General features: G+C 37.3%; 3 protein-coding genes across 3 annotated transcripts in view; all 3 read right to left on the reverse strand.

Moving 5' to 3' along the window:
* Positions 1-6,248, reverse strand: part of LOC116298160 (survival of motor neuron-related-splicing factor 30) — a 13,273-nt gene extending 7,025 nt beyond the window's left edge. Inside the window, exons 1-7 of the mRNA XM_031706538.2 lie at positions 6,175-6,248; positions 5,869-5,934; positions 5,717-5,758; positions 5,519-5,601; positions 5,230-5,317; positions 4,346-4,458; positions 3,616-3,682 (exon numbers count right to left, since the gene is read on the reverse strand). Of these exons, the coding sequence (XP_031562398.1) occupies positions 3,616-3,682; positions 4,346-4,458; positions 5,230-5,317; positions 5,519-5,601; positions 5,717-5,758; positions 5,869-5,934; positions 6,175-6,225 (510 nt within the window). The 5' untranslated portion in view covers positions 6,226-6,248. The remainder of the gene's footprint in view (positions 1-3,615; positions 3,683-4,345; positions 4,459-5,229; positions 5,318-5,518; positions 5,602-5,716; positions 5,759-5,868; positions 5,935-6,174) is intronic.
* Positions 6,249-6,940: 692 nt separating this feature from the next.
* Positions 6,941-11,798, reverse strand: LOC116298163 (epidermal retinol dehydrogenase 2). The gene is made up of 6 exons (XM_031706541.2): positions 11,598-11,798; positions 10,988-11,074; positions 10,381-10,619; positions 9,052-9,296; positions 7,834-7,959; positions 6,941-7,514 (listed from the first exon to the last, which is right to left on the reverse strand). Exons 1-6 carry the CDS (start codon positions 11,722-11,724, stop codon positions 7,418-7,420), a joined length of 921 nt encoding a protein of 306 aa, XP_031562401.1. The 5' UTR covers positions 11,725-11,798; the 3' UTR covers positions 6,941-7,417.
* Positions 11,799-12,755: 957 nt separating this feature from the next.
* Positions 12,756-18,013, reverse strand: LOC116298161 (uncharacterized). The gene is made up of 5 exons (XM_031706539.2): positions 17,735-18,013; positions 16,639-16,695; positions 15,391-15,627; positions 14,585-14,686; positions 12,756-14,139 (listed from the first exon to the last, which is right to left on the reverse strand). The coding sequence occupies exons 1-5, from the start codon at positions 17,900-17,902 to the stop codon at positions 13,831-13,833; spliced, it is 873 nt and encodes a 290-aa protein (XP_031562399.1). The 5' UTR covers positions 17,903-18,013; the 3' UTR covers positions 12,756-13,830.
* Between the last annotated feature and the right edge of the window lie 1,413 nt (positions 18,014-19,426).

The raw sequence follows: 19,426 nt of genomic DNA on the forward strand, positions 1-19,426 counted from the left end.
GAATGCTGGAATAACCAGCTTTGCTTGCTTGAGGCCAACACTTTCTGCTATTGTGAACCCCCTGTCTGCCATTATCATGTCACCAGGCACTAGTTTGTCCAGTAATCCACAATTTTCAGTCAAATATTTGTCTGAGGTTCTACCTCCCCAAGCTTGTGATATATAGGAAATGGTTCCTTGTGGGGTAATCCCAATCAATACTTTTATTGTGTTGTGGTGTTTATAAGACGAAAAAGTTTGTGCCCGGGCTAGAAGATTAGTTGGTCGATCAATAAAAACTTCAAAGCAGTCTATGACCACAGTCACTTTTTTGCCAAACGCTTGCTGGAAACACATTGGCATAGTTTCCCATAGCTGATTTCTGTCTGGCTAGCAAATGAGTGGCGACAAACGAGAATCCATTACAATCAACCACAAAGAAAAAATCCTGGATACTGTTGGTAGAGATACTTGGAAACGGTATGCCAGTTCTTGAAACGGTATATTAAGTCTAAGCTTTATCAGAACCATGACAAATTCCTGAAATTTGCTAAGAGTTTGACTACGCCGAGTGATGCTTGTAGAAACGTGGTCAAAGATAGTCAACAGAATTTCAGTGGAAGGCAATCCAGTATAAAACCGAACTTTATCGTCTGTGTTAAAATAATCTTTAGTTGGAGGCTGATATCCATTTACCGAAAACATATACTCGAACTCCTCAGTTTGAGACATAGAAGATGTAGTCTGGCAGTTTTCGTTTTCAGTCTGGACGAAGACGCTATGGACGCGGCATGAGTTGGTTTGACTTACAGAGCAGGACATGGAATCATCATGATCACAGCTCGAACACAGATTTAAAGCTTAGCCTTCTTCTTCTACAGCTTCTTCAGTAGATGGACCCTCTGCAAAGTCGATATTTTCGAGGGGCAATCCACTAGCATCTAATTGTTGGCGTTTAACAGCAGCCTCATACTCGAGCTGTTCAAGAGACCTCTTTCGTCTTTCCTTTGATCGGGCAGCTCTCGCTTCCACGGCTTCATTATTTACTTGGCGATATTTAGTTTTACCAAGATTCAAGGTAGGCACCCAGTCGTTGTTGAATCTATCCCACGCTGCTGCCGGCCTTCCTGACTCGAAATGCCTTCCACAAACTCTCTCGTTTTTCAGAACATTCTTCCATTGTATGTCGTCGCGACTTATCGCCATAATCCATCTTTCTCGTCTCTCTCTGCTCAGTTCTTCAGCTTCTTCTCCTTGTTTATCAACAACAGAAGGTATCCTGAAGAATCCTATAGCCGTATCTTTTCTGCTATTACTTGAACAGCCTACAATAATACAGTGAACCATGACAAAAGTTGCTATACACCCGTGAAATGACGTGGTTCGATACGCTTTGTTTATATATATGCGACACCAACATGGCGGATAGCAACCGTCGTCAAGCAGTTAGTCACGTGAGTGAAAACCAAGAATACGACGATCCTTTTCAATTAATTCTTCACATTCCAACATAGCGACTTCCGCTTTGGCTTTCATTCATTACTTGCGAACAGTGATCGCATTACTTGCAAACACAAATTACTTTTGAAACATTTTTGAGCCAGGCGTTCCTGGTCAACTCTGAGCCTGATCATGTGACAAGAGACTAGGAGGAGCTAGCCTGCGTAGCCAGGCGTTCCTTGTGGGTTTTGGGGGGCCTTGGGGAGACAGGGTGGAAGTACCAGAGACACCAAATCCTCTAGAAGCAATCCAAAAACGAACTTTCCAATTCTGTAGATCCTTTGAGAGCAATATCTGTTGAAGTTAAATCCCAATCTATAAGATACTGCAACTGTTCCCTCGGTATTTCGAATCGTGTGCGACCAACCTGCCCAGAATTACACACTTGGACAGAGACAGGGCCGTAGCCACCGGTACGGTTGGTCCGGTTTCAACCGAACCAAAGTTCGGGAAAAAATATAAGAAAACTAGGAGCAGGCGTAGCTCAGTTGGTTAGTGCGCGACCTTCGGAGCTGAGGTCCACGGTACGATCTTTAGGATCTCCATGTCTGTTTCGACTTCTCTCTAGCTAATCCGTGTAGCTTCAGCTTTAAATACACTTAGAACAGAACACTGATGGAGAGAGGGGGTAAAGTGCGCATCGTCGGCTTCCATTGATAGCAGTTGAATTTCAACTGAAGGAACTACCGACGTTAGATATAGGTACTTTACTTTACTTTAAAACCGAACCAATCATAAATTTGTGACTGCGACCCTGAGAGATCGTTCTGCCTCTGACAAAAGAGAGGAAACAACCGCTAGGGAGCTCTGTACGTCTGCAAACACTGGTGTATTCGAGGCAATACGTCGAATGTGCTGCGTTATTTGTTGAAGTCGAAAGACTACATAGTCCACTAACTCCTCGATTGAATCTTGATTTAAGCCTTCTAAAGAGATCGAGCAACACATGACGAAGGGATGACAGAAGCCTCAACTGTTCTTCAGGAACATTTGAACACATGCAATTATATATTAATACTGGTTGACTAAATTTATATTAAATTTGATAAAGAACTACATAAATAAATATACTACAAGGTGTAAGTTCGCTCCTCCTAGTCTCTTGTCACATGATCAGGCTCAGAGTTGACCAGGAACGCCTGGCTCAAAAATGTTTCAAAAGTAATTTGTGTTTGCAAGTAATGCGATCACTGTTCGCAAGTAATGAATGAAAGCCAAAGCGGAAGTCGCTATGTTGGAATGTGAAGAATTAATTGAAAAGGATCGTCGTATTAAACCTAAGCGAGGTGTTAGCTTCGATAGTATTAAATGGGCACAAACCGGATTCGTTTTGTTAAAGTCATTTAGTGAAAGGAAGGTCTTTGATAAATAATGCTGCAAAGAGCAGTGTTTTCAAAGTAGTGATGCCGAAAGACGTGTTTCAAAAGTAATCCGTGTTTCTGCAAGTAATACATGGTGCTGAAAGATATGAATTCAAAAATAATTTACACAAGAACAGTTTCAAAAGTCAGTTTGTCTTCTAGGTTACATGTTTTCAAAAGTAATTTGAGTGAAACAAACATGTTTTTGTAAGTAATAAGCGGTAAAAAGATATGAATTCAAAAGTAATTGGCACAAGCTACACATATCTAATTTTGAACCCGAAAACGCGCCATATCTATGAAGCTCACAGGAATTAGGAAACAGGAAAGATTGTGTCAACTAGGAAAAGAACAATGTGTAGTGAAATACTTCTCAAAAAATTTCAAGAGCTCGTCAATCCTTGTGCTTTATACTCACGAAATACAACTTAAATATCAGTTATTTTGAATATAAATGACAAAACAGAGAGCATGTGCACATACGTTTTGCTTTCACAAAGCACACATACCCAACTAATCAGAAGGAGAGATTAATAACACTTGATCGACGATGCACAATGATGTATGTGCAGCTTTAAATGATTGTAAAGCTGCAATTTGTCTACCCAATAAGTAGGGCGCTTGTACCCGGCTAGGAGAATTTGAGACATTAAAAAAGTTATTATTATCATTATTATTATTATATAATAAATAGGTATTACCATTGATATGAATTAATTGCCACTTTGAAAAGATGGAGGTTAATATGTACAGAAAGTTTGCCCTACATTGGTACCTTTAATCGTTGTTGCTTTTTGGCCATCTTTTTTCGTTTTTGTTCTCTTAGTTGGTCCTTTTCTTTCCTGTGAATTGATTCACACAGAACTTCATCTAAGGTATACTAATTTGAATAAATACATGTTTACATGTAGAACTTTCTGTATGACCTTGATGGGTTAAGGTTGAGGCAAAGTCAAATACTGAGTATGGTGTCAAAGTCATTAACATAAAATTAATGTAGTTGAAGTATAAACATTATCACTTAAAGATGCAACACTCAAATAAATAAATATTTCACCATTCTATGTACTTATTGACTGAGTGGGAGGGCCGTACGGGAAAATACATGTATTTGGCTTGAAGTGATGCTGTACGGACTGAGCACAGCAAGGTCCGTACAAATGACTGAGAGCCAAATATTTTCACATACTGCCTGACCTAACTCGGTCAATAAGCATTTTATCATATGACCCTAATAAATAAAAAAGATATTTCAAAAGTTGCAAATTATGTCAATAGTCACAGGTTTTGAGCAGGGCTGTATGGATTTGTACGGCCTTGCTTGCTCAAAGCTGTACAGCCCTGCTCACGCCATTTTCCCAAAGGTTTTTTTAAGAGCACGCGCACGGGCAGATACGGGTCATTTGATAAACATAATTATTCACTTCATGTAGAATGAATACTAAAAGTTTGTATCAAGCATTATGAAAAAACCAACAAATAATTAAGTTTCTAATTTATTATACCTTGATATCTTTTTATTCGAGCCTGATGATGCATCATCATCATCATCATCGTTAGGATTTGATCTCTTTTGACCAGCAGCAGCTTGTGTATTATTAGCTCTTACTGAATTTAGCTTGAAATAAGATTAATAGAACACAGATTTAACTGGCTATAACCCCTTGGCCAAACCAGGCTTGACTAAGTATTGACTAAGTATTGACTAAGTATGCCAAATTAGATAAGTCCTTTTTAGCCTTTATCTTTTGGAATCATACAGTAGAGTAGCTTAGTGGAAATAAACTCTTGGACTTCCTAAAGGCTAAAAAGGACTTATCTAATTTGGCATAACTTCTCCTACTTTTGACCAAGTGTGAATGTGCTTAAATTAATAGATCATTTCACAGATCCCACGGCTCAACCTCAGCCTCGTCAGCGGGTAATATATTCTTTAGAAATTGCCTACAACCTGTGAAATTTTTAAGTGTTTCAATATTATTGTTCATTGATGTGTAAATTCCTTTCATTACTGCGGACTGTAGTCAAATTCTAAAGAATAATTACACGCTGACAAGGCTGAGGTTGAGTAACAGGACCCGTGAAATGCCCTATTGGTAAGGGAGCCATGTTGTAGAGTTTCTTATACATTGAGGGCATTTACTAATTGCAACTAGTAACATTCATTTTATCAGAAACAGTGACAGTCCACAACATAGAGTGCATGTATAGAGTGTTTTCACATGACATCATAGCGACCACAATGGCATACCAAACCATTTCTATCCTCTTTGGGAATTGAACTCTAATTTTTATGCAAAAGCTGTACAGAAAGTTTGCTTTGTTTGGTACATCAATATGGCTTCCTTGTTTTATGTTTGACTAAAAACGCTATAACATTAGTATATACCTTGACAATTTCTGTGTTTCCATAGTCAAAAGTTACTGTACATGTTGTACAGTCATCTGAAATCAGGTCGATTACAGCAGGATAATAACTAGAAATCAAGGGGGAAATATGTTAGAAACACTGAAAAGACAGTGTTATTTACTCCAGTTTTGAGTTCTCTTTGGCTTAGCCTTATCCAGCTTCATTTGCAAAGGCGAACTTGAAATGGGAGTATTTTAAAGTTATCACTTTGGAGGAATAAAAAACTGAGGCCACTTAGTAGAAGTTGGTCTGTGTAACCATCACATACTTTCCATCCTTACTCCAGACTGCTTCACATCTGTCACCAACTTTCCATGTTGTTGATGGAGCAAGTTCTTTAGGTGGTCCTTTCTGTAATAATGAATATCAACACTAACTTAGGGAATGGAACAAACAAGTCTTTTAATGCCATTGGGTCAATGGACGTGCCTTAAATGAGCTAAAAAAATAATTTTAATAAACTTACCTCATTAACTTTAAGAAGGTCTAATGTTAAATTGATAACTTCCTGTGTAAAATAAACGTATTGATTAGCAAATTATGATTAAGTATCGACATTAGATTTCAGTTGTTTATTGTTTTATTTTTTCCTGTCATCGTTTCTTTCACATCACTAACCTCCAAATCGTTCTTAAGCTTTAGGAGTTCTTCGTTTTCAGGGTCTGTGGTTAAAGCAGCTTCGACCTTAAAGTTTAAATCATAATATAATGTCAGAGGACGAATAGAAGATGAGAGTTTACAATACAGTAGAGCATTATGACTTAAGTTGAACAGAAAACGTCGTAGTTTGATAAGAAAGACCGTCAAAAAGTACATTTTTATGCCTAAAATCAGCTTTGAAGCTTTCCAAAACCGACATCAACAATTGAGTAAGACTTTTATTGAAGTATTAGGAATTGTTTTTTGGTTTTAAGGATGAATTACCTGGCTTAGTTGGGCTCGATATTGAGTTAAATTAACTTGAAGGTCCGCCATGTTGGATTATCTGAATAAACTGGAGCGAGGGACATAACACAGGGAACCCAAAAAGAATGACCTCACAAACCACAGGAATCCCATTACATGTAACCCGACAGGCCTTTTAGGGCTAGTGAAGGTTTCAACAGCCCACGCCGACTGAGAAGCAAAAAAAAATCCTTTATTACAGAAAGACAAATACTTATATATCTATTGGGTTGGCTGGAATTTTGCAGGTATGTTTATGGGAGACAGCATTGTTCTGGGAACATTTTTGGGAAACATTTTTGTGTGGGCAGGGTAGGGGGAATGGAGAAAAGGGAGGTGGGGTTGACTGTTATAAAAATGTAAGCCTCCCCTATACCTAGACCTAGCCTGCTCCAAGGCATATAAATAGGCATTTAAACAGTACTAGAAACCGAGTTGCTTAAAAATTGATAGATTTTTTAAAATTAAAGTCTTTTCCAGGGTAGAAAAGAAAATTGGCCTAAACTATCTTATATTGACACTGTAATGATGAAAAGGTAAATTATACACTGTGAAAAGATGAAAAAACTTACTGACGTTTCGGACGCTAGTCCTTCGTTGGAGTAAAAGAGCAATATATTTATATTGACACTATTTCTACCTCAATTTGTTATTCCAGATGCCTATTTTCATTCTAAAAAAAACACCACTGACAGTTATAAATTATCATTAATATTACATTAATGCATGCTTATCATATCAAGTCTGACTCATACAAGCATTTTTTACTTTGTTTTCCAGATCGCTGTTTTTCAGCACAAAAAAATCCAAGAGATTGAAAACTTTACAAATCAATCTTATACAAAAACTTTGTTACCTAACAGCTACAGCCTCGATTCCAGTCCTGTTGCTAGGACCTTGAAAAGGTGAAGTTCGTTTTTCTACCAATCTGCCGCCCATTTTTTGAAAAACTAAAATAGCTCTAAAGCATTATTTCATACTCCTACGAAGGTGGAGGGTCGTTTGAACCCTCAAAACACCCCAAGCTGTGGGCCTGTATTTATAGCGTATATGATTTCTTTTACAAAAGTTAATTGCATCCACATAAGATTAAAAACAGTTTTACTTCCTACATGTATTATCTAGATTGCACATTCATTGCATGGTCCAATGAATGCATGGCCATGCAACCCCGTTGGCAACCGCGGCCCCTTCTGCAGGTTTGCAAACATCTTCTTGTAGTTTAGTTTGCCTTCTTAGCATCTGGTCGTGGATAGTGCTCATCAATACCCAAACCAAGAAAATCATTCAAAATGTATAGAGCTTTAAGTGGAAGGATTCTGCAAATTAATCAGGAAAGATCATTAAAACATGCACTTAGCAAGCAGTCCTATGACTTTGGATTTGAGAAGAATGATAAAATGAATGTAGAATTCTAGTTCAAGACTTAGGTTTTTTGTTGGTGTGACTTTAAGACCTTTTGGCTATGGCTGGTGCACCTCCTAAACCCCCAAAGCCCCCACCCCACCCAAGAAATTATGACTGCTGCCCTAGACCTGACATCTTCACCTTGAATGACATACAAATGGAAGCTTCTTTTTAAGATAAAAAGAAAATAATTCAAAAAATAATTTATTGATAAAATCAAAAGCAACTTACGCTTTTAAGGCCAATGAAATAGCCAAATTACGAGGCAGAAAAACCTGTTTTTCATCACGTAATACTGCAGACACAATTTTATTTGCTGCATAATCTGGCTTCAGAATTGGATTCAGCTTAGGAAATCTGAAGGAGAAACAAAATCTGCCTTAAAATAATAAAATAATGTGCCTTATATAGACCCCTTGCAGAACTTTGGTATGCAGCTCAATTTGGGGGACAAAAACAATTTAGCCTCCAATTCTCAGGAGATTGAAATTCTTTTGTTTTGTCCCCCAGATCCGATCCAGCTGCTTTGACGTCACATGCAAGGCGTCTATATTATTTCCCAGGGGCAGAAATAAAGAACAGAGATTCTTAGAAATATACAAACTAACAATCCTGTGTGCTGCACTAGGCACAAGAGTTTCATCTTATTTAAAAGAGTTTCTTGCCATGTTATCTACTGGAATGCCATGGATACGATGTACCAAAATAGTCATATTCAAATAAAATCTATCAAATCAATAAGAAATCAAACTTATGTTTAACAGAAAAGAAAAATTACAGTCAAGTTAACAGTATTTTATCAAAACTATTATTTTGAGGGGGCAGTGTCACGCATTGCCCCGCCTTGCTACACCCATGCACTACACACTGGCATGTATGCATATTTCCTATTTCCTCAGTGCAGAAACTCATATATGGGGGATAATTGAAACGTAACAGCCATACATTTCTTTAGTGCTATCAATGCTCTTAGACTAAGAGCTAAGTCCCTTTATTTCCCTTGGTCTCCGTCTGTCTGTCTGTCTGTGTAGATTGGTCGAGGAAGATTGGTTACAAGTCAAAAGTCCCTGGGGGAGGGGGGTTCCTTCCATCCCTCCCTCCCCAGCCCCCTCTGCTTTGTAATGTCTATTTTTTTTCTTAACAAATTTCTTTCCAGCAAATCACGTCCTCTCATTTCAAAAATTTCCAAAACCTAATTAAAGAAAGATATCCGAAATGTTTGACTGAAAGATTCAGTAAATCTCCTCTGAAAGTCAGGAAATTCAGCCACAAGTTTGATATATGATAGAAGTGGCCATCTTTAATCAAGCATAAAATTCCAAATATGGTATCAAAACTTCTAATTTGCATATCTGGATATTCTGGAGCATGGTTATAGTGTTACACATTTTCAACCCCCTTATGAGTTTCTGCTCGACTATCCAACAAGAAAAGTTAGGAATAAATCACCTTGCTTTTGGATACCAAGAGATCCCAGTGTCAATGAAAAATGGCTGTACAAGAGTGGTGTTGATGCCATCATAGCCCAGAACATAAAGTTCTCTTTGTAAAGCTTCAGTGAAACCAACTGATCCATGCTTACTAGTACAGTAGTCTATCAGATAAGCACAAGGAAAACTGCCTGCTGATGATGAGATGGTAACAATGTTACCATGGTTACGCTCCATCATTTGAGGAATGAACGATCGAGTCGTCTTAATAAAATTGAGAGGAAAAATATATAATAAGAACATAATGAAGGGGAATTCCAGGATTATTTTTGAAGTAAAAATACAGGCAAATACTAAAAACTGTGGACTAGATAATCAAAAATTTTTGATTATTTAATATTTTAAAGAATCTTAGTCACTTAAAATGCATTGTGTGCTAGAACAAAACAATCAACAACAATTTCTCTGCCAGGCAAAATGGTGGTTTTGTAGGTGAAGTTTGAAAATCCAGTTCCATCGGTTTTTGACATTCCTGCTAGACATTATAATGTTATAATCATAAAATGATGATACATAGACATTTTTATGCTTTCCATTAGATTTTTTAATTTTTGGCAATTTTGGAATCTAAGGTAGATATCAAAAGTTGTGATGTCTAACCATTTGATGAATGAAAAGTCATAATGCCTCAAAGAAAATCTCTCTGAAAAATTCAACCTACTTGCTGTGGAATGAAATGAAACTTTGGGAATTTGAAGACCTTGGCATAGCAAATTTGCAGAAATTTTGCTCCACCAGTACATTGAAGAACTTAGAAAAGGATGCAGATGAATTATGTATACAATAATATAGGGGCACAGTGCATTGTAGTTGACTGGGATTCTTTAATACCTCACAAGCTAAAATGTTTTGATTATGGGCTCCCTGTGGAAGTATATTTAATGGGGGTACCATAGTATGTAAATCTCATGCAGTCATATAATGTAGATGCAAGTATCTTGCAAAACTTGTTTTTATGGGCTTCCTGTGGAAGTATGTGTAATGGGGGTACCATATTATGTAAATCTCATGCAGTCATATAATGTAGATGCAAGTATCTTGCAAAACTTGTTTTTTATGGGCTCCCTGTGGAAGTATGTGTAATGAGGTACAATATTATGTAAATCTCATGCAGTCATATAATGTAGATACAAGTATCTTGCAAAACTTGTTTTTTATGGGCTTCCTGTGAAAGCAAAAATTATTATTTTTTGATTGTGGGCTTTTCGTGGATGTATAAAGTACTGCATAAGGGTATCAGTGTAATTTTATAAAATCATAAAAATTAATGCAGACATAAGTTTCTCACCCAAAAGTTTGCAAGGACATTCAACTCTATTGTCTTTTGAATCTGCTCATCAGTCAGGCTCAAAAGTCTCTTTCCACTCAATATTCCTGCATTATTGACAAGGATGTCAACAAATCCATGCTCTTGCTTCACTAACTCTGCCACCCTATAGACTTCTTCTCTTTGACAACAGTCACAAGTATATGTGACAGCTTCCTTCCCGAGTGCTCTCACTTGTGATGCTGTTCTTTCATTTGCCTCTAATAATATTTAATAATAAAGTTTTAAAAAGCCTTTTATGATATATTTATAATTTTATTTGCTGCATGCATGCCCCATTTTTCATTCCCATTTTTGCCAGAGAACATTTTGTTGTTTACATAGCCAACTAGCTTATCATCCAGATTTTTGGATGACAACTTGGTTTATGATCAAATGCAAAACTGTTGAATCTGGGCATAGGTTTCTTTCATAATGACCAAAAACAACCCAAAAAAAATCCAGTTGTACATGTTTGTCCTATTACATTTGAATTTAAGCAAATTCAATGCCAAAAAGAAATACAGCCAGCAGTCAGATTTCACTGTGTTCATTTTCTCTGTTACCAAAGCTATTACTTTTTACTCACCTTCATTGATATCCCAGAGAATGAGCTTTGCAGCACCTTGTTTAATAAAGGCTATAGCTAGTTGAATCCCCAGTCCTCCTCCAGCCCCTATACATTGAAAACTTCAATGAGTATTTATTAATATACCCACCCCCCCCCCCCCCCCTCACAGCCTTGGCTCATCATGACCCCACCCCTTCTTGTAAGTGCTAGTAAAGCCTCTGGACTATGGGGAGACTTATAGAGCCGTATTCTCATGACTGTGAAATGCTCTCAGCACAAATGCTGTAATGAGTAAGCCTCACGGAAGAGACAAGCTTAAGAGGACAAGAATAGACTCTGTTTTGACTGGTAACTGGTCCTTGTATTACTGGGATATGGACGGGGGAGGTTACAGAAATTGATGTTGCACGATATTCTTCTTTTTTTTTTTTTTTGTAGCAACCCCTGCACGGTCTGCACGTAATGACTTTTTTTCTGTTTGCTCGACATTTCTTTACTTAAAGGAGACTGCAAGGTTGCGCGATATTTTTTTCGTTGTTGAAGTGCTTATTTTTGGACACACGTCCTCAATTACGAGGGATTACGGTAACCTTAAGATTGTCTGTCCCTAAGTCAATCTATCTCTCACCTGTAATAAGTACCGTTTGTCCTGAAATATCCTTCTTTTTAGGAGGAACAATCTTTCGAAAAATACTCTCCAAAATCGTCCCTAAAATCTTAAACAGAACGACGAAAATTTCAGTGATCAGCCACATGTTATGGTAAGAATAGTTTTATGTGAACCCAGACGGCAGTCTCATCCCCAGGGTCTTCTCGCTATTTCGATTCTCCAATATGGCGGCGCAGTGTACTGTTCCTGTTTATGACCATTCTAATATATTCATCATTCAATAGATAGATTTATGAATAAATATGACGTTTGTCCATCGCTTGATGAAAAGGAAAATTATTAAGGGTAAGGTACATTTTTACTGGTGGGGGGGGGGGGGGGGGGGGTAAGGGCTGGGGCTTCAGATGGGAGGGTCATTAGTAAATTGTGGTGAGTCACACCATCTTATTATGAAAGGTAGTTGCTTGTTGACTATAGGAGGGTCACAATTTACTATGCATGAAAGGGAGAGGGCTTCAACCATTTTAAAAAAGATTACTGCAAATTCCTCAGCCCTACCCCCACAACAAAAAACGTTGTTTGCAAGAAACCTGGAATATAGATCTGGGCAGAGTCAAGGATGGAAATAGGGAAGGGCACATGCCCCTCCCCATAGATGAGTTGCGCATTATTGGTGTTTAAGTTTGTGAAGGTCCTGATCATAAACCGTGCTCCCCTGGGGGGTACTCCGCCAGAATTCGGGAAGGGGTGTTCCGCTGGGATTCTGAAAGGGGTACCCCGTTTATGATTAAAAAAACTCAAATTTGTGAACCCTGTTTTATGACAAAAGATACAATTTATTGCACTGACTTCCTGTTTCAATTATCATGTCATCTCGCATATCGTTTTTTTACGGCCATAATAACCAGTTTCGGTCAATACGAAAGTAGAAACCCTGAATATGACAGGAAACTCAGGAAGAATTTGGAACTTGAGTGAAATTGCATACCCTGTTTATGACAAGAAGCTTGAAAAACCATACCCTGTTCAGCGGATCATCCCCGTATAGTCCATATATGGGAGTACCCCCCCCCCCCCCCCAGGGGTGCACCTCAAAAAAAATCTGGACCCGTGCCTGTGAGCCATACCTGGCATGAATGCATTCAGTAAAATAAGATCAATTATTCTCACACATGCTGGTAAGTTAATCATCTTATTTACAATAATATATACAATAATCACTAATTATAATTGTATATGATCAGTATATGATCATCCATTCCTAGTACCAAAAAAAACAATACCTTTAAAAAAAATTCTACAGGAACATATCTACCATTTTACCATTACCATTTAAAATTTAAATTAACTACAACTTATATTTTAGACAGTATTAAATCTTATACTATTTACAAGTCCATTTTAAAAACCTGAAAATACAATAAACACGTGTACCACTTCCATCAGTTGTCAGGGAGTGGGGGATTTGAAAATTCAAAAACAAAAAAAAACAAAAGACAAGAGACTCTGGAATTGTGGTTTTTGATTGGATATAATTCTAAAAAGATAAAAAACCTTGAAGTGTTCATGGTTCGAGTGTCAACACAGTAATTATTTTCAAATTACTTAACAATTATTGACAATAACAGCTAATCATCTATTAATTAGATAACCATGGTTTGGACCTGCACTTAGAATGATACTACATAACCCTCTGCTTGTCTATCCACCCAGGCTAAATTTCCCGTGAAAAATTAAAGTAACCTAAAGACTTCCTGTGTGCGGCAGGGCTTAAAATAATGGCCAATCAGTCGCTGGTCATGATTACAAGCTAAATTAGTTTTAGCTCAATCATACTGTATCTCGTTTCTGGCTTAACATTACTGGTCAAAATGACTGGTAACGTAAAGATTTGACCAGACAGGTTACAATTATTATTATTCTGAGCAGACAGATTGTCAGATGTCTGGCCGTTATTTCAAGCACTGTGGGAAGGTATGAATATTTTCTGGAACCTAAACAATCTTACTAGTACAATAGTAAACCTTCTGATAAAACTAGATCTTTATAGACACCAGATCAGGGACAAATATGGCTCACTGTCATTCTGCACCATTTTGACCGATTAATAATTGATTCCATCTATAATAAAAGCGGATCATTTTCAATCCAATAAATTAAGAAATTCTTCTTTCCTGAGATAAATTAGAGGTTCGAACACACACCCATGTTCAAATTAAATATATTTTCGTATATAAAATTCGTCATAAATCTATTTTTCTGTATATGGAGGAGGAGGCGGTAGTGCTTCCACCTCTGAATAGGACGGTAAGTATGGAAATTTGATTGTTTGATAAGCAGGGGGCAGGGGTGGAGGGGGAGGCGTAGGTCTTTGCATTTGTACTAATGGTGTCCTTGCTTGTTCGTCCCGTACATTTTGTCTCTCTCGTGACTGATCATTTTGAGTTATGCGCAGTGTAGGTCTTTCTCTATCTTGATATCTGTCTCTTGATCTTCTTCTTCTATCTGAGGGCCTGTATGGATTGTGTTGTCTTTGACTTCTGCAAGACCCTGACGCACCCTATTGGAATTAGAATATGGACAAGGAAAAAATATTACATTCAAACTAGCTCATGCATTCCTATCACGGTTCAAAGATTCATTTTATTCTTTGAAGTTTGATTTCCATCCTACTTGAAACTTGCATTAATGAAACTATTAAACGGTGTAAATTTCAACCCCAGTCTTTACCTCAACATCTGAGCCCATTATTCAAATTTGCAACGTTCGTTTAATCAATGCAAGCTTCATTTATTTATCCACCCACCCACCCATCCATCCACCCATCCATCCACCCATCCCATCCATCCACCCACCCATCCATCCACCCATCCATCCCCCCACCCGCCCACCCATCCACCCATCCATCCACCCATCCATCCATCCACCCATCCATCCATCCATCCATCCATCCCCCCACCTGCCCACCCCAGCTATTGCTACAGACAGATTACATGATCACTAACCCTATGACTTGGGATTGGCCGACTAGTTCTTCTCTGTGAACTTGGTTCATGCTGAATTGATAAATCTAACGTGGTTCCAAGTTCTATTACTGCAGGTGGTCTCTGTCAAAAAAATGTGATAATAACTTGTATTATTAATTGACTACCCTATACTTTGAATGGAAATATGGCAAACAATTTTAATGACTATTGTGTAGTTCCAGAAAATATCCATACCCCCTCCATCAAGGGAATTTGTCAAAGGACCCCCTACCCCCAGGAACTTCCAATTTTCTTCAATACAAACTCTGCAATTTTGTTCTTTCTCTGACCCCCCTCCCCTCCAGAATTCCCAATTTACTCTGTCGGTGGGGTATGGATATTTTCTGAAATATGCTCTGGACTGACTAGCCTCGTGTTCACCTGGAATTTAAAGAAAAGCATTTTTACATGTAAGAGAGACTCTAGTTATTCAAATTATTGGTCACAAAATTCGATTTTGGTATACACTGATTCCAATAAAGTTAGTCACCTGAAAAGCTACAAAGCTGAGACCTGCAAGGATTATGGGTAGATACATTTTACATGTTTCAACTGCTTTAATAACTATTGAGGGATTTTAGATCTTTTACCATTTACAGTCTCACCTCTTCTGAGCATCCTCAAGCTGCAAATCGTATCATAAGCTTTGCTTGTTTAATATTAAAAAATTCCCATGATCCTCAGTGATCTCAGCTTTCTAGGTTTTTTGGTGACTAACTTTATTGAAATAAGTGTATATAACTTAAATTATGAACATAAAAGGTACATAATTGAGGTACACCAACCTGTCTCGGAGGATTCCTTTTAGAACAGTTACAACCATGTGAAATGGTAAATCTAAAACATATAAATATGGCTTTCATACTGACGATAAATGCTATTGCAGTTAGGGTTAAGAAGGATCCATAAGATAGAGTCCATGAGATGGTTTCATTGCCAGATTGCATCTGAGGCATCAAACACCAGAAGATTATGACTGATCCACCAACACAGAACACAGAAAACATCATGAAAAATATGATCTGAAAAAATAAATATTGATATTATAATTTTATTCTATGATAAAAGAAACAGAAAGTGTGCACACAGTATGTGTTGCGTGCAGTTATTTAAGGCATATAACAGAACATGATGGTCAATCAGTCCCGGTGGGAGGACTCCGGGAAAAAAGTACTGGGGATGCTCGTCGGAAATTTTCAAAAAGACCCCTAAAAGATATGGGAAGTCTTTAAAAAAGGGTGTGGCTGAATGATTTATAACCCCTAAGAGATACCACAACAAATAATATTAAATTTTATATAAAAAGCACCTAGGATAAGCCATATTGATGCGCGCTTCTCTCCTTTTCCGACACCCTAAGAGATACCAGAAAATACTGATTTTCAAAAATTTGCATTTAACACCCTAAAAGATACCAAATCGCGAATTTTCACCCCTAAGAGATACGACGGGCATCCCTGGTACTTTTTTCCCCCGGAGTCCCCCCCCCCCCCCCCTGGGCAATCAGTCATTCAGCAAGATTTGACCAGACATGTTCCAGTTCTGGCAGGACATTGGAATACTGGTTTAATAGGAAAGTGCACGAGCACGAATCTCTAGCACAAAGCATGATGGGAAACAGAATACTACACAAATTAGAACAAAGAAATCAATAAGATAATCAGAAAAAAAATACTATTTCATTTTCGTCTGTTGAAATACTTACTGTTTCATAGGAAATGTCAAAGGAAAAATTGTCAGAGTAATTTTTATAGAAGCTGAAAACTGTAAGTACTCGGTTTCCTATCATGCTTTGTGCTAGGGATTCATGCTCGTGCACATTGGCTATTCTTAATTCTTATAGACTCTGTGACACACATATGAGTAGAGTTTTTCACCAGGTTCTCCAGATGAGTGTCCTTCCTCTAAATTCTAATTGGAGTTCAGTGGAAAAAAGCCACTCTGTCAAACTACTTTTAGTAAAATCCCTCTTTTATCATTATTATTATTTTACCCTTATTTGCTGGGTGACATAATTATTTATTTTCACTTACCATGCATTTTCTTGGATTTTTGAAGCTTAGAACTCCTAGCCCTCCTGTTATGACAAACTTGAAAACAAAACAACTATTAGTACTTCATTCAAGAAATATTTTTATCAAAACATCAAGAAAGATGTTTGAACAGGGTAGCTGGACACATGGATCCATAGTAACCCAACTCTAGTTGGATTACTCTAGAATCTTTTCTGTAAGAGGAGTGTGATTAGGAAGCATATGATGACTTACAGTATGTACATGGTACACTTAGTAGAAACGGCTTTAGAATGGTTCCTACATGATTGGGAAACATACAGTACTGTTTTACAGCATAACTAATCTCTGGTCAGCTCTGCGCTGCTTAAGACTGCGCCAACCAAGCTCTTCCAACATCGCGGTGTACTTATCAAAAATTGTTAACCTTAAAAATTAGAACCCAAAAACTTGTATGTATTATAAATACAGCAACTGGATTTTTTAAATATTAAAAAATTAAAGTAAGAGAAACCTTTAGCGTTAAGGTGATGATAACTTTTAAGCTAAGCTCCCTGGAGAATTTCTGGAATTCAAAAACTGTTTTTGTTGCCCTTGACTGCAGAATCTCTCTATCAACTATGCAAATCTTTTAACATATAAACTGAAGTGTTTGCAAAATTTGTAAACAACCCATGAAAAAACTACCTTCTTGGCGTAATAATGATTTTAGCTCACATGAGCTTAAAACTAGATTTTGTTTCAGCATTTTAGAACTACGAATGTAATTTAAACTCTTTCACCTCCAATAAACAACAATGAAGCCACAAAACTTAATAAATTTATGTAAAGTAAGATAAATTTAAACGAATCAAGCATTCTTCAGTCTTTTCGAACGCTTGGTGTCTCAAAGCAGCTGCAATTTTTAAAAACACAGCTTCAGCTAATACGGTCAGAAAATAGCCATAAAAAAACGCTTTTCTACGGCTCAGCCATGCAAATCAGCTACACAGCTTGATAGAATAAAGTTATTACTGATTTTAGCAGTAGAGGTTAGAATATAGTAGCAAAATCTTTTGTATGCCAGCTTAAAGTGAAGGAAGGTTCTCACGAAGTACAAAATATCTCTGATACTTACAAGGATTCCCGCCCAGACTGGAAGCCCCTCGGGTTTGAATTCCGTAAAGACGGAATGGTCATCATTTCTAGTGCTAAACGCTCCAATTCCTATACTTATCAATCCACAAATAATATCAACAATGCCAATATGAAGTGCTGCTTTGGTGGAATAAAATACTTCCGCCATGTTTTGACGGTACGTGATATTGTCAAGGCACTCTCTCGCACCTTCCCATCAATCAATGCCTGCTTGACATTGAAAAAACCACGAACTTATTACTGGATTGCCTGTGACAGCCCAGACGTAAAATGCCTTTTGTTTTCTTTCTTTCTTTCTTTTTTTTTTTTAGCTGTGGCAGCCCAATCGTAAAATGCCTTTGTTTTTCGTTTTCTTTTTATATTTTTTCTTTTTTTTTTTTGTGAAAATGTTGTAGCCGAGACTTCAAAAGATTTTGTAATCATAGTAAGTTGTTTTCGTTAGGTATAAATCCCTAAACTAGAATTTTCTTTTCTTTTTTTCTTTTTAATAAAGTGGACTGAAGAGGTTGTATATATAACGAAACTAGTTTCCACTGAATATTTATTTGTCGTTTTGGCGTACGAAAAAAATAATAATTCTAGTTAGGGATTCATACCTAACGAAAACAACTTACTATTATTTTTTCGGTCTTCTCCATTTCGCGAAAAATGCATCGTTGCGCAAGAGTACCCATATATGGATTTGAATGACGTGCTCCTCTTTTACTCCGACGAAGGACTAGCGTCCAAAACGTTAGTAAGTTTTTTCATATCTTTTCACGATGTAAATGTTACCCTATTATCAATATAATACATTAGAAACACCGACGCACCTCACACTAGTTTTTAGCTAGTTATCTATTCTTGACGTGTTCATGGATTAATGGCTCATAGATTGGCTTAGAAGCTGAGCCAATGTAATTCCGGGCTTTAGAAGTAATATAATTGAGCAGTAAAAGAAGGATTGCAATTCAGATATCTATTAGCTTTAATACAGCTACTCAGTCGGCAGTTTTCTGGTTTCAATCGAGTGGGTTAGTGGAGCCCAAAAGGAAACACGCTTCACACGCTTCAGAAGGACGGCTTCTTATGTCCATGTGATTTCTAAAATAAACTTATTTTGGTGTCCTTTTGAGTGCTGTGATATTTCGTAAAACTCCGGCTGATCCGCACTCCTTCACACGCTTCAGAAGGACGGCTTCTTATGTCCATGTGATTTCTAAAATAAACTTACTTTGGTGTCCTTTTGAGTGTTGTGATATTTCGTAAAACTCCGGCTGATCCGCACTCCTTCACACGCTTCAGAAGGACGGCTTCTTATGTCCATGTGATTTCTAAAATAAACTTACTTTGGTGTCCTTTTGAGTGTTGTGATATTTCGTAAAACTCCGACTGATCTGCACTCCTTCATACGCTTCAGAAGGACGGCTTCTTCTGTCGATGTCATTTCTAAAATTCAATTCCCCGTGGTGGATCGCCTTCACCTTGTTTGAAGTCATTTTTACTTGTCAGGTTTTTACTGTTTTCTTTTTTCCCAAGGATTTCCCTCTGCTAGCTAGATTTCAATTTGACGGATTTCGGTTCACAGGAATAGGTTGCTCAAAAATAGAAAATTTCACTGTTCTATATACTATTATTTTAAAAATATAAATATGAAAAAAATGAATAAATAAATAAATAAATAAATAAAAAC

This window comes from Actinia tenebrosa, unplaced genomic scaffold, assembly GCF_029948245.1.
Source record: "Actinia tenebrosa isolate PJP-AT-01 unplaced genomic scaffold, QUT_ActTen_1.0 PGA_scaffold13__45_contigs__length_12533684, whole genome shotgun sequence".
NCBI classification, from domain to species: Eukaryota; Metazoa; Cnidaria; class Anthozoa; order Actiniaria; family Actiniidae; genus Actinia; species Actinia tenebrosa.

Excerpts from the sequence above, each read along its gene's own strand:
- LOC116298161 (XM_031706539.2), bottom strand. The coding sequence starts at position 17,902 with ATGGCGGAAGTATTTTATTCCACCAAAGCAGCACTTCATATTGGCATT. Across the intron at positions 16,696-17,734 it reads CAGTCTGGGCGGGAATCCTT|TTTGTCATAACAGGAGGGCT; the intron begins GTAAGTATCAGA and ends TTTGTTTTCAAG. Across the intron at positions 15,628-16,638 it reads AAAATCCAAGAAAATGCATG|ATCATATTTTTCATGATGTT; the intron begins GTAAGTGAAAAT and ends TTATTTTTTCAG.
- LOC116298163 (XM_031706541.2), bottom strand. The coding sequence starts at position 11,724 with ATGTGGCTGATCACTGAAATTTTCGTCGTTCTGTTTAAGATTTTAGGG. Across the intron at positions 10,620-10,987 it reads TCTCTGGGATATCAATGAAG|AGGCAAATGAAAGAACAGCA; the intron begins GTGAGTAAAAAG and ends AAATATTATTAG. Across the intron at positions 9,297-10,380 it reads ATGTCCTTGCAAACTTTTGG|ACGACTCGATCGTTCATTCC; the intron begins GTGAGAAACTTA and ends AATTTTATTAAG.